Here is a 13,359-nt window from a genome sequence, read left to right on the forward strand (position 1 = left end):
ACACTTCCTGGGACAGCCGTCCACCATCTGGGACCCCTTGCTTGACAGCTCCCTCTGACTCAACATGGGAAATGGTCACTGCCTCCTCCGCTGCATTCTGCCACCTAGAGCTTCCCAAGTCGGACCTAGGCCTGCCTTCATGTGGCCTGGCCATCCAGTTCCCGGTCTCCTGGCCAGACCTGGAACAGCCCCTCCCTCCTATGCCACGGCTCCTAGCCCCCTCCTGAACCTGAGCTCTCGACACAACACAGGTGTGATGGACCCGAGAGAACTGGATCCTAGACTTGAACGTGGTGCTCACAGTGTGGTCTGACCAACACCAACCAGAGACCATGCAAACCACGTCTCTATTCATGCCACTAAGTCTGCGTCAGTTCCCTCATCAAACACACGGTCGGATTGGCTCCTGCCAAGTTTGCTGCCTCCGGGCACTCCCGGTCATCTTCACGCCTGCAGTGGCCGAGCCAGGCCTCTCTCGTTCTGTCCTCACGGCAGTGGTTTCTTTTCTCGTTAGAGTCATGGGCACTTTATTTCCATCCCTGCTTTTTGCCAGGAGACTGGATCACAATTTGACCGTAAAGAGAAATTCCAACCTGAAGGGTTTTACCACAGAGGAGAGAACTTCCTGGCAGCAAAGAGTAAGGGGCCAACCATCAACAGTCGTGACCTTCCCTGGTGCCAGGCTCCTCATCGTGCTGTGGAATTGAGGATTAAAGGAGGGGAAGGGCCCTCCAGGGAGGAGGAAGCCTCCTCTATAACCTTGTAACCTGAGTGGACAACTGAAGGATACTATTCAACGTAAGAAACTTCCTGGAAACCACACTGACCTGCAGGTAGTCAGCTCTCCTGGTCACTAGCTAATGGGCATTTTGGTTCACAAATTCTGGTGTGTAAGGAACATTGCATGTGTTACTTTTGTTGTTGTTGTTAATCCTCACCCAAGGATATTTTTCCATTAATTTTTAGGGAGAGTGGAAGAGAGAGAGAAAGACAGAGAAACATCGATGTGAGAGAAACACTTCAATTGGTTGCCTCCTGCACAAGCCCCAACCAGGGCCCAGGCCAAGAAGGAGCCTGCAACCAAGGTGTGTGCCCTTGACCAGAATCGAACACGGTACCCTTTGGTCCACAGGCTGACGCTCTACCCACTGAGCCAAACCGGCTAGGGGCATGTGTTACTTTTAAAAGTCTTACTACTCCTGATCATTTTTCAGGAGAACTTTCACATAGTTCACATCATTTATTTTCTTTCGTTTATTTTTAAGGCTCACACTACCAGTTAGCTACAGGGGATCATCTGACATAAAACTTACCATTTTAACCATTTGTATCCAGTTCAGTGACATTAAGTACATTCTCATTGTTATGCACCCATCAGCATCATCCCCAGAACTTTTTGCATCTTCCCCAACTGAAATCCTGTCACCACTAAAAACTAACTTCCCATTCCCCTCCTCCAGGCCCTAGCGACCTGCATTCTACTTAAGGTTTAATTCTAAGATTTAAAACAAAGTGAATCTCAGTGAGTTAACTTTTTTGGTACCTATTCTTACGCACTAGCGTTCCTTTGCAGGAATATTTATCATTTTCTATGGGAATTCCAAGAGGGATAATCTGTGCTAATCCTGCTGTGGGTGGGTGGAGAGGGCACCCGTCCCAAAGGGGCATCGTTGCTCCTTCATTTCTGTGGCCAGACGATGGTGGTGTTCAGGGGTATGACACAGCAGAGTGTGGAGATCTGAGGTGAGGGGGTGAGTCGCTCTGCACTGATGAATGGCAAGTGGCAGGGCACAGTTGTGCCTGTAGCCGGGGCATTCATTCGTTGCCTTAATTTCCGTGGGACTGTTTCCCCAAGAGATATCTCTGCCCAGAGATCTCAAGTCCAAAATATACTGAGCACAGACGTCTCTTCCATCAGTCATGCTCGGCTGGGAGAGTGCTGGTTGGAGCTTTTTGTGACTCTGTGCCCTTCCTCCCTACAAAGATCCATGAGCAGCCACTGAGAACATCACCCTTGGTTAGAGCCCTGGTGGGAGAGCCGTGCCCCTCAGCATGGTGGGACCACGTGGGTGTTCCCAGTCACTTCCAGAATGCATAGGCATGTGGCTTACCCATGCTCCAGAAGGATTAGCACCCCAGTAAGCCTGCGAGTGGTATCCACGGAACCCACAGATGGACACCCCTCCCGCCAAGGAATTCCCCTGTTGTCCTGGCCAGGACGTGGACTAGGAATGTTTGGCTCCATTCCCAAATGAAGGAATTGGGCTGGAGCAGGGCTGGGTTCCTGCTCCCTGCTGGCATTCCTGACAAGATCTCTGCTGGGTGTGATCCTTCTGAAACGACGGGACAGTATTGCTCATTCCAAGATGCTAAGTTCAAGACTATTAAACAAAGAATCTGTAGGTTGACAACATTGTTATTGTCCTACATGTATTTTTCAAAATATTTTATCTCCCCTCATGACATCTTTGGTACTAACTTCTAGGCAAACGACTCCGAAGGGCTACAGAGAGGGCTTCTCACACTCTCACGGGATGTGGAGCGATTGGGGATCTTGTTAAAATGCAGGTTCTGGTTTAGAGGGTGCAGAGCAGGGCCTGAGATTCTGCAGGCAGGACCAGCTACCAATTTACAAGGCTCCGTACAAAATGAAAATGCAAGGCCCCTTGTTTAAACATGATTAAGAATTCTGAGCTGACAAGAGTAGAGCATTGGGACGGTGGGTGATCTTCTAAGTACAGAGTCCTGAGCACAGGGACCCGTAGGACTGCTCAGGTCACAGGCCCTCAGAGCTGGTATGGCTCCCAGGTGACACTGGCGCTACCAAGGGGCAAGGCAAGGTGAGACAATAAGTGTGACAGGCCTTGGTAAACCTCAGGGCGGTGCATAAACGTTAGCACCTCTGTCAGGCATCCTGGACATCCAACGTGGTGAGAGGAACTAGCGTGAATAAGCACACCGGCGCCTTCCTGCTGTCGGTCTCTACATTCAGGCCGGCCCGCCCTCGCAGAGAGCTGACGTTTAACTTAAGGGAACACAAAATCGTGCCTGAAGGGAAGAGTGCAGACAGAAAGGAACCAGCGGGCGAGGAGACCGTGATGAAGGGCCTCGGTGCTTCTTGGAGGCACTGGGATATAAAAGCCTTGGAGGGGACTAGTATCTTCCCACCCTGAGGCTGAGAGGTGAATGTTTGCCCTGGAAGTAGGAGCCAGGCCTAGGACTGAGCAGTGCTGGCAGGATGCTCCACCTTCTTACCTCTGAGCAAGAGATGAATAGGGGATCTCTCTTCGTGGGGGTCGATGGGGGTCAGCCCCGCACAGGGCAGAGCTTGGAGAAAGGCTCCTGTTAGACTGCTCACGCCATCCTCTGCCTTCACCTCTACGTCACCCCCAAGGGCCCACCCAAGGCATCTCTGTGATGTCCTGCCAGGGCACCTCTGGACCCTGCCCCGGGGCCAATCTGTCCTCCTGCTGGTGACGTGGCTGGGCCACTCTGGGCTGCTATCCTTCCTGCCTGTGGCTCTGACAGACACTCTGAGTCCAGCAACCTGGTCACCAGTGACGTAGCCTCGCCTCCAGGCCAGCTGGCTCAGTGACATGTGGCCGTGCCAGGACATCCTCTCTCCACAGGAGCTTCCAGAGGTGAACCAACCTGCCGGAACTTGTTCAGTGAGTCGCGAGTGCTCTGGTTTTCAGTTTAGTGTCAAACAGGGAGGGAACTTGGGCCTTTCCTCACCCAGAGATGGAAAAAGAATTCCCCGTTTTCTCCTCTTGGCCTCCAACAGCTAGGATTGTCTACCCCGGCTGCACAATAGACCCGCCTAATGTACGCCCACCAAATTCATATGCTCAAGTCCTCACCCTCAGTACTTCAGAATGTGAGCTTACATGGAAGTGGGGTCATTGCAGAGGCAAGTAATTAAGATGAGATCATAGTGAATTAGATGGGGCCTAAATCCAATAGGGCAGGTGTCCTTATAAAAAGAGGGATATTTGGACTCACGGACACAGGCACACAGGGATCGTGCCCTGTGACAGCAGAGGCAGGGAGAGGAGTGATGTGGCTGCAAGGAATGCCATGACTTGCCAGGAGCCGCAGAAGCTAGAAGAGGCAGGAGGGATTCTCCCTTACAGTTTTCACAGAGAGTGTGGCCCTGCCCACGTCTGATTTCAGACTTGTAGGCTCCAGAACTGAGAGAACAAATTCTGTTTCAAGCCGGTTGGTGGTGCTTTGCTATGGCAGCCCTAGGAAAGTGTGAGTGTGAGAGACAGTTTAATAAGCCTTTGGTTGAGTACTATGGACTTTTCCCCTTGAACAGTAATTCTTTCATTCTTTTTCTGATTTATTTCTTGAGCATTGTCACCAAGATCTGTCCAGGGAGGAAGGTAGCTGGAGTCAGAGCATTCCTCAATGTTATTTTACCACAGAGCCATAAAATGGCATATTCCCATGAGGGCAGACACCTGATTTCCCAGCCTTGTGCATGGGTGCCATTGGAGAGAGAACCACAGACTCTTGCTTGAGTTCCCCACTGGGTACAAAAGGCTCAGACTCCTGGATGCTTAGCTCAAGTCCTATGGGCATGTGCTAAATGATGCCTTTGCAACCCAGGAGTGTGCTGTTTTGAACAGTTGCATGTCTATAGGAAATAATAAAGTGATTCATTTTTATGTTGAAAACTTCAATATTCGACAGACAGTCCATCAATATTGCCTTTGGTCCCCAGCTCCTGCCTCTAATGTTTAATTGTAATGTATTGTAGTCGCAACCAGTTGAATCAATTGAGATTGAAAAATGAAATGTTAAAAAAAAAAAAGTGGAGAAACATATCCTTTGTGGTCAATATTAATCTTGCAAAGGAGTTTTGTTTCTTCTTTAAGGAAGCCTGCCAAGAGCGAAGAAGACAATGAGGATAGAAAGTGATTCACTGAATCAGCAGCTTCAGAAAGGTCAGAGAGACAGACTGGCCCCTGTACTTGGCAATGAGAAGAGAGTCAAGAGGTTGGCTGGAGGCCCCTGGAAATGCATCCTGTGCGACCACAGGGTGGTCAGGAGGATGGGGTTGGGCGCCATGCTGCTTAGGGAGGAGGGGTGTGCCCAGCCCCCCCCCCCACACACCTTGGCTCCCAGCGGGGCGCCTTCCCTTTCCTGGAGTAGCTTCTTATCCCGGACATAACAGTCATGGTTCCCTTTAAGCCAATAAACTCTCTGAGACCTGACTGTCCTTGACCTTCTATGCTTCTGCTGGGGTTGTCCCAAAGTGACCTCTGTCAGAGCCAGGAAGACGGTGTGGAGCCTCTTCAGCAAGAAGCCTGGATCTGTGGGATCACTCACCTGGGACCCCGGCACTCAGTTCCCCACACTGAGAAAGCTGAGTCTGAAAGATGCTGCCAAACACCATCTCCACACACTTTCTCAGTCACATCCTGGAATTATCCCAAGTGACTCTAATTCTCTCCTGCCACCGCTCCCTGACCTTCAAAAAAATCTCAGTAAAGGAGCAGGACGTCATTTATGTATCATTTGACACTTGCTTTTGTCACACGCCTGCTGTAGGCCTGATCCTGTTGGTCATATCAGGGACACTTCATGAAGACAGACAGGTTTCTACTCTGATAAAGCTGAAACCTAATGAGGGAATGGCGAACAGAGAAATCAGATCATTTCAGATACTGACAAAGGACATGAAGAAATTTAACTGCAGGGATGTAGTCCCTGGGACTTTGAAGGGCCACTTTAGCTTGGGTGGGCAAGAAGACCCTTCTGAGGAGGTGACGTCTGAGCAGAGACAGAACAGAAGGAGGCAGACAAGACATCACCTAAGAAAGCGCATTAGGTGGGGCAACAGCTGCTGCAATGGGTCTAAATCAGGATGCACGGGGCTTGCTCTGTGGGAAGGAAGCCAGTGTGATGGGACTAGTGAGTCTCAATAGTGGTGCATTTTCCCCCTGGGGGATACTTGGAAATGTCTGGAGACACGTTTGTTGCCCAGGTATGGGAGGGTGCTAGTGGCAGCTAGTGGGTATGGTTAGAGATGACTCTACACATCCTACAATGTAGAGAACAGCTGCCCATAAGAAAGAATTTTCTGGACCAAAATGTCACAGGTGCTGAGGTTGAGAAGTCTGAACTAGAGGGTGTGCGTGTGGGTGGGAGTGGAGAGGCTTTGGGTCAGACCAAACTGGGGAGGTACCCTAAGAAGCTTCCACGGGAGACTTCTCCCAGGAGCCTGGTGGGGTCCTCTACATTTTGAAATAACGGTTTTGATGGGAAGCTGATGGGTGGTACCACAGTGGAACCTTGCCAGAAGCCCAACTGAAGGATAATGGTCACCTGGACAAGCAGGGGAGATGGACTAAGTGATGGTTGGGGCATGTGTTCAGGATGAAGGGGACAGAACAGTTGATGAACTGGCTGTGTGGAGTGGTGAGGGGAAGAGGGATCCAGGATGACTCCTGGCATTTTGGCTGGAGCATTTGGAGGGTCTCTTGTGACATTTTGTCATGAGAAAGACTGAGAGATTAGGATTCATTCCAGTAGGAAACCAGAAGTTCTGCTGTGGATGGGATGAGTTTGTCACATATAACAAATACTTACAGATAGATACACAGCAGACAGCAGGCTGTCACAGTAGAGATGGTACTTAAAGTAGATGAGAGACACTAAAACCCACCAACAATGTGCCTGTTCATATCAGAGGACTCACACAGCAATACCAAATTCAACACCATTCTGTTTGCATTGGTTATGCTGGGCTGGAGTGGCTCAGTGGTTGAGCGTGGACCAGTGAGCCAGGAGGTCACGGTTTGATTCCCAGTCAGGGCACATGCCCTGGTTGTGGGCTCAATCCCCAGTGTGGGGTGTGCAGGAGGCAGCCGATCAATGATTCTCTCTCATTATTGTTGTTTCTATCTCTCTCTCCCTCTCTTCCTTCTTCTCTGAAATCTAAAAGCTGGTTATGCTCTAATGATCCATGATTTCTAGAAGATCCATTTCTAGAAGATTAATTTCAAGGAGGTAAGGGAACAATTGATCTAAGGAGATATGGACAAATAGAGAACGCTGCAGCAGAAGCAGGGAGTGCCAGAGCTCAGAGAACTTGAACTTCTTGCTGGTGCTCCAACATGACACAGGTGAAGCAATGGCTCCCCTGGCAGGGAGGCTGTTACCCCACTTTTCCATGGGCCAAGCATCCCCTAAGGACCACTGCAGAAAGCACCCCTCTGTGACGTTGTCTTTTCTCCTGACCTGGTGGCTGCCCTTTTCTGTACATTCGAGACCCTTGAAGTTAAGCCCTTCTCACGAGCTAGAGCCTGACGTCACCAAATCCTCTTGTTGAATCTTATGACTGTGTACTGTGGACCCCCCTTTTCAGACCAAGTGACTAACGCACTGGGCGATTAAATTGCCAAGGTCACCCCGCTGATCAGAGGCAGAGCCAGGATCTGAACTCAGGGCTGTCTGCACCGGAACTCCTGCTCCTATTCTTCTTTCAATGACTTTCTCCTCCACTAGCCTGTGAAGTCCTTGCGGGACAAGATATGCCAGGCTGGTGAGCGCCACGTGTCGTGGGTTTGTTTGCAAAGCACCACACATCTGGAACTAGTCTTGACATGTAAAATCTGACCAGGAACTCACAGGTGCTGGATTTCAGTCTCTAGGAATTCAAAACACATGCCGTTGAAATCTGCTGTCAACTGCTAGCCACTTAAAGGAATATTTTGCAGAGAGGAAAAATAAAATCTTCATTTCCTTTCTCAAAGTTGAGACGTTTAACTGTTTAAGAACCAGCCCAAAGTGCTATTAGAATGTTTTCTTTACTGAACTTCTTTTCTCTTTCCAGAAAGAAACAAAACAACAACTGAGGGCACTTTTCCCTGTTGTGGCTGAGGCTCTGGGCTTTGACCCTGCCACTCCCCCTCAGGTAGCATGGCCCACCGGGGCCCTCACCACTGTTCCCGGCTGCTTCCTTTTGTGTGAAATCAATATATACATATTGATTTCAGAAAGGAAAGAAGAGGGAAAGAGAGTTAGAAACATCAATGATGAGAGAGAATCATTGATCGTCTGCCTCCTGCACACTTCCCACTAGGGATCGAGCCCACAACCCAGGCATGTGCCCTTGACTGAAATCAAACCCAGGACCCTTCAGTCCGCAGGTTCACGCCCTGTCCACTGAGCCAAACCTGCTAGGGCACCAGCTGCTTCTGCTCAACTTCTGGGAACCAAGGACACACCCTCCCCCATCGCTTAGCTCCCTACCTCTTGCTCCAACTGTTCATAAATTTTAATCAATGTATTGATTAAATTAATGTTTGCAATTAGGTAATCAATGGTAGCAAAGAATTTCACTGCAGTGTTATTTGCAATAGCAAACAGCTAGAAACCATACCAATGGCAACCGTTATTGATCTATTTTTATCACATTATGGTACATTCTCCTGACAGAATATTACCATCTTTTAAAAATGTTTACTAAGAATTTTTAGTAACCAGGAAAGATGCTCAAAACATAATGGGGAAAATGATATTGAATATAGCATAATCCCAATTATGTATTAAAAAGGGTGCTTAGAAAAAAGACTGGAAGGGATTGTTAATGTGTCAATGAGATCATGGGTCATCTTTTTGCTTCATTAATGTTTCTTTGTTTTCCAACTTTTGTGTGTGCATTATTTTATAGTCAGAAAAACAATACTGAGTGTATTTTAGAAAGTGTCGTGGCTTCCGGAGTAAGAGGAGGCTTTCTTCCAGGCCTAGCACCTTTGTGAAGATGGTCAGTCATGTCTAGCGCTAAGTAAGAATGGTACCAATTAAAAAGCCAACAGGATCATGGTGCTTACAAAGTTGGTGCATTCTATAATCTAAAAAATAGGTTGGAAGCTTATCATGTGCCAGGCTCAGGGCTAGCCCCTGAGATGCAATATCACTAAGGCAAAGTCTCTGCTTCAAGGAGCTTACCGAATGAGAGGTGCCCATTTAAAACCTTGAAATAATTCCCTTTACTCCACATCCTCACCAACACTTGTGGTTTGTTGATTTATTGATGATAGCCATTCTGACAGGTGAGAGGTAGTATCTCATTGTGGTTTTAATTTGCATTTCTCTGATGATTAGTGACATTGAGCATCTTTTCATATGTCTTTTGGCCACCATATGTCCTCTTTGGAGAACTGTCTATTCAGGTCTTTTGTCCTTTTTTTTTTTTTTTTTTTTTTTTAAACTGGGTTGTTTGTTTGTTTGGTGTTGAGTTTTATAAGTTGTTTATAAATTTTGGATATTAACCCCTTATCTGATGGATCATTGGCAAATATGTTCTCCCATTCAATGGGTTGTTTTTTCATTTTGTTGATGATTTCCTTTGCTGTGCAAAAACTCTTTAGTTTAATGTAGTCCCGTTTGTTTATTTTTTATTTTGTTTTCCTTGCCTGAGGAAATATGTCAGAAAAAATACTGCTATGAGAAATGCCCGAGATTTTGCTGCCAATGTTTGCTTCTAGGATTTTTATGGTTTCCAGTCTAACATTTAAGACTTTAATCCATTTTGAGTTCATTGTTGTCTGCAGTATAAGAAGGTGGTCTTGTTTCATTTTTTTTTTGCACATGTCTGTCCAATTTTCCCAACACCATTTATTGAATAGACTATCTTTAGTCCATTGTATGTTTTGCTTCCTTTATCAAGTATTAATTTATTATAAAGGCATGGATTTATTTCTGGGCTCTCTATTCTGTTCCATCGATCTATGTGGAATTTAATGAACAAACTGAACTACCAAGCAAAATAGGAACAGATTCATAGACAGAGAGCAGGCAGTCAGCTCTGGTGGGGGGTGGGGTGGGGGGATTGAGTAAAAAAGAAAAAAAGAGAGAGAACTCATGGACATGGACAACAGTGTGTTGATTACAGGGGGGTGGAAGGTGGGTGGAGGTTGTATTAACATTTAATATTATAAGATATGACAAAGCTGTGTTATATAGAATAATTCAATCTTACTCTCATTAGTCCACTGTTAAAAAATAACTGTAAGGTCTACTTGTGGTTAAAAAATAAAAATTTAAAAACCTAAAAAAATTTTAAAAAATCAAAATCTTGAAATGAGAAAATAATGTGTAAACAAGGGTGGGCCCACACCCTTAAAGATGAATACTTCCCTCTTACCACCATTTTAAATCTTTCTCAGGATTAAACAATCAGCCGATTATAGAAGAGTAATAACCTAAGTGGGTCCCAACTTTTTGGCAAAGCTGTCCCCTACCTCGGAAGGTCTGGATGCAATCCCCCGTTCCCTCCACGAAAGGTCAGGGAATATGCCAGGACTTTCCCCAAATGGCTTGTGCTGGAGGCTTACCTCGGAGTTAGATTTAACTCCTGTAAAGAAAAGCAGCTCCCTATCCACAGATTGCATGGTATTGGACAGGTCTTTTCTCTGCAGCCAGGAGGCCTCCGCAGGGCGCTGTAGTCTGCTTGTGACACCCAGGCTCCTCCCCAAGTACAGATGGACCCCTACACACTTGTGGTCCTGGGAGGCTCCCCGTCCCTGGACTTCACAGGGGCAGTGAGGCCACAGTCCTGTCACCAGCTCTAGATCCACAGATGCCAAAACAATAGCCACAGAATCCCAAATTGCATCCATCTAGAATGAAAAGGTCCCAAACTCTCTGAAGTGCTGACTTAATCCCTGCAGCACCCTGTGCTGGTGACACAGGCACTTAGATGCCAACTCACCCTAAACTCAAGCTCTGTCTGAGTGGGGATTAGTCAGGGGGGTTATCTCCTACCACGGGGCTGTGCTGGAAGCATGAGAGCTGGAACCTACCCAGGGTTGCTAATTCCTAGGGCTCAAGGGACCCTCGGGGTGCAGGGGGCTGGCATTGACCTGCTTCTGTTCTCAGGGAGGGCTCTGTCCCAGGGTCTCAAACCTCTATCCTCAGTGAAAAACAAAGCTGGGATCTGCAGTGTGTGTGTGGTGCGTGAATTAATGCATTACACATGTGTTCCACATGTGAAGATTTGAAGATTGTCATCACAGAATGGTTAATAAAGGGTGATAAGGGACCTGGAGCCATCCATCTGGGTTCAAATCCCTGCTCTGACACTCCTGGCAGTGACCTTGGGCTGATCATTGGAACCCTCTGAGCCTCAGCTTTTTCTTGTGTGAATCAGGATGATAAGTCTTCAGCTCCTTGCTATTGTTAAGATTAAGGGACTCACTGCTAGAGGTGAGCATTCAGGGCCTCGTCTGACACTCACTCAAAGCAGTGCGCATATAAATGCTAACTCTTAGAACTTTCAGAATGCAGACAAAAGTAAAGGGAAGTCTGATGTTCTCCTTCCACGCCCTATGGCTCCTGTGGTGTGGCCTATGGGCTGAACACAGGACCCCGGGAGACCACAGCATTCTCCACTCCTCCCCGGCCATCAGGGGCCAGCACGGGCCTCCACGTGAGGCTCTGTGTGGTGGCGCTAGCTTTGTCCACTCACCTTCCCCTGGGGTCCTGCAGCAGGTCTTTGTAGAAATTCATTCCATCAGGACACGTCCATTTCATTTGCTGAGAAGAGTCCTCCTGGCAGAGAAAACCCCTGTAGGGTGCCTGTTCCAATTTGTCTTTGGCTCCGTGAAGAATAGGATGAAAGCAGCGAGCTCCCAGAGCCTGGCCACAACAGAGACAACGGCACAGATTCAGTCAAAGCATAAATCAGCTACTTATCTGGACCGCATTTTCCACTTGTTGGATATTTCTGGGGAGGTTCAGAATGAGTCACCCAAGATGTACCTTGTGCTGTGCAGATGATTTTGAGTTAAAGGCAACGGAGACCTCATGGGCTCAAAAGAAACCACCCCCAACCCACACACAACTACCTAGAAGAACTTGAATTAGGGGTCTTACCTATAATAAGAATCATCAGAGATAACCTTTTTGGACTTAACTCTATGGCAGGGCAAAGTTTTACTTACCAAACACCTGCTATCATCGTGTGTAACTGAATTTGGCCATAGTCTCTTGTCAATCAGTCTCCTGCAGATGTGATGATGAGACCAGCCAAAGGCACTTTGAAGGTAGAGAAAAGTCTCTTCCTCCCCCACATGTACTTGATACTCATTGATCATGGAGTCCATGAAATGATGGCCTGTCCTGGGGCCCATACACAATTTTTAAAAAATATGTATTTTTATTGATTTCAGAGAAGAAGAGAGAACTATCAACGATGAGAAGAAATCATTGATCAGCTGCCTCCTGCACGCCTCACACTGAGGATCAAGACCGCATCCAGGCATATGCCCTGACTGGGAATCGAACTGTGACCGCCTAGTTCATAGGTCAATGCTCAACCACTGAGCCATGCCGGCTGGGCCTCATACACGATTTGAAAGAGGGATACATGAAGTGCCTAACCACAGTCAAAGTCATTCACAGTCATTAGCATATCCTGGAGTACAAGGTGGGCTAGTTTAATAGGACATTTTCCACAGCTCCAAATAACTACATTTATTAAGTTGAGGCAGAGGAAATTGTGAATATGCAACCAATTTTTAGTCTACCTAAACAACTGGAAATGACTCAGTCTCCTACCTGTTCCCATGTTGTATGGCGTTCAACAGCAGGACTCAAACAGCAAGGGAAGTTAATTTGCACACAGAGGGAAGGTCGTCTCTGCAGACATATGACACCATAGTTCTCCATGCTGTCTTTCAGCCACTGCCAATAACTGAATTAAACAAGTCCTATTAATCACTCCAGGGAGGAAAATGATATTTTGTTGAATATGAGACATTTGAAAACGAATAGCTCTGGTTATTACTCTGTCAGAGAGAACTGCACATCAGTTAGCACATGGCTGGCTTAAATTTCTTGTCCTAATCTCGCTGGGAAAACCAATGCAAAATGGAAAGAGGGGAAGGAAATAAATAAATGAGTTCACATGTCAAAAGACTCCCTGAGGAAGCCTTGATTTCAGTCCTGTCTTAAAAACCTTTTTCCCTTGTCCATGTCAGGAAGTGGAAGATGCACACACCTCATAGGATGAGCTGACAATGACTGACACAGGGCATGGCCAATCCATGGTTAGTCTCTTGGAAGGTGTCAATGATAATCTTACCCAGTAAGAACCACTTTCCACCCCTGCTGACAGTCCTTAGTCTTAGGAGCTTGGGGGAGAGTGACTACCTGTACACTAAACATAGGAGTCCATATGCTGCTCAAAAGTCACCTAGCCAGTCCTACCTCAGGCACAGACAATTCCTCCAATCTCTGTCACAGTCATAAACTCCAAATAAAAAAACCTGGACACCAAATTTGACAAGTGTGAAAGGACTTACGGAGACAGGGTTTCCAAATATTTGAAATCAGGCTGAATTG

At 47.1% G+C, this 13,359-nt stretch overlaps 1 protein-coding gene across 1 annotated transcript in view; it reads right to left on the reverse strand.

Annotated features, from left to right (window-relative positions):
- The window catches only part of PHLPP1 (PH domain and leucine rich repeat protein phosphatase 1), a 244,125-nt gene that overhangs the window by 19,715 nt on the left and 211,051 nt on the right, over positions 1 to 13,359 (reverse strand). The window contains exon 17 of the mRNA XM_036322519.1: positions 11,483 to 11,652. Coding sequence (XP_036178412.1) covers positions 11,483 to 11,652 — 170 coding nt within the window. The remainder of the gene's footprint in view (positions 1 to 11,482; positions 11,653 to 13,359) is intronic.

Source organism: Myotis myotis, unplaced genomic scaffold (assembly GCF_014108235.1).
Source record: "Myotis myotis isolate mMyoMyo1 unplaced genomic scaffold, mMyoMyo1.p scaffold_m19_p_9, whole genome shotgun sequence".
Classification (NCBI taxonomy): Eukaryota; Metazoa; Chordata; class Mammalia; order Chiroptera; family Vespertilionidae; genus Myotis; species Myotis myotis.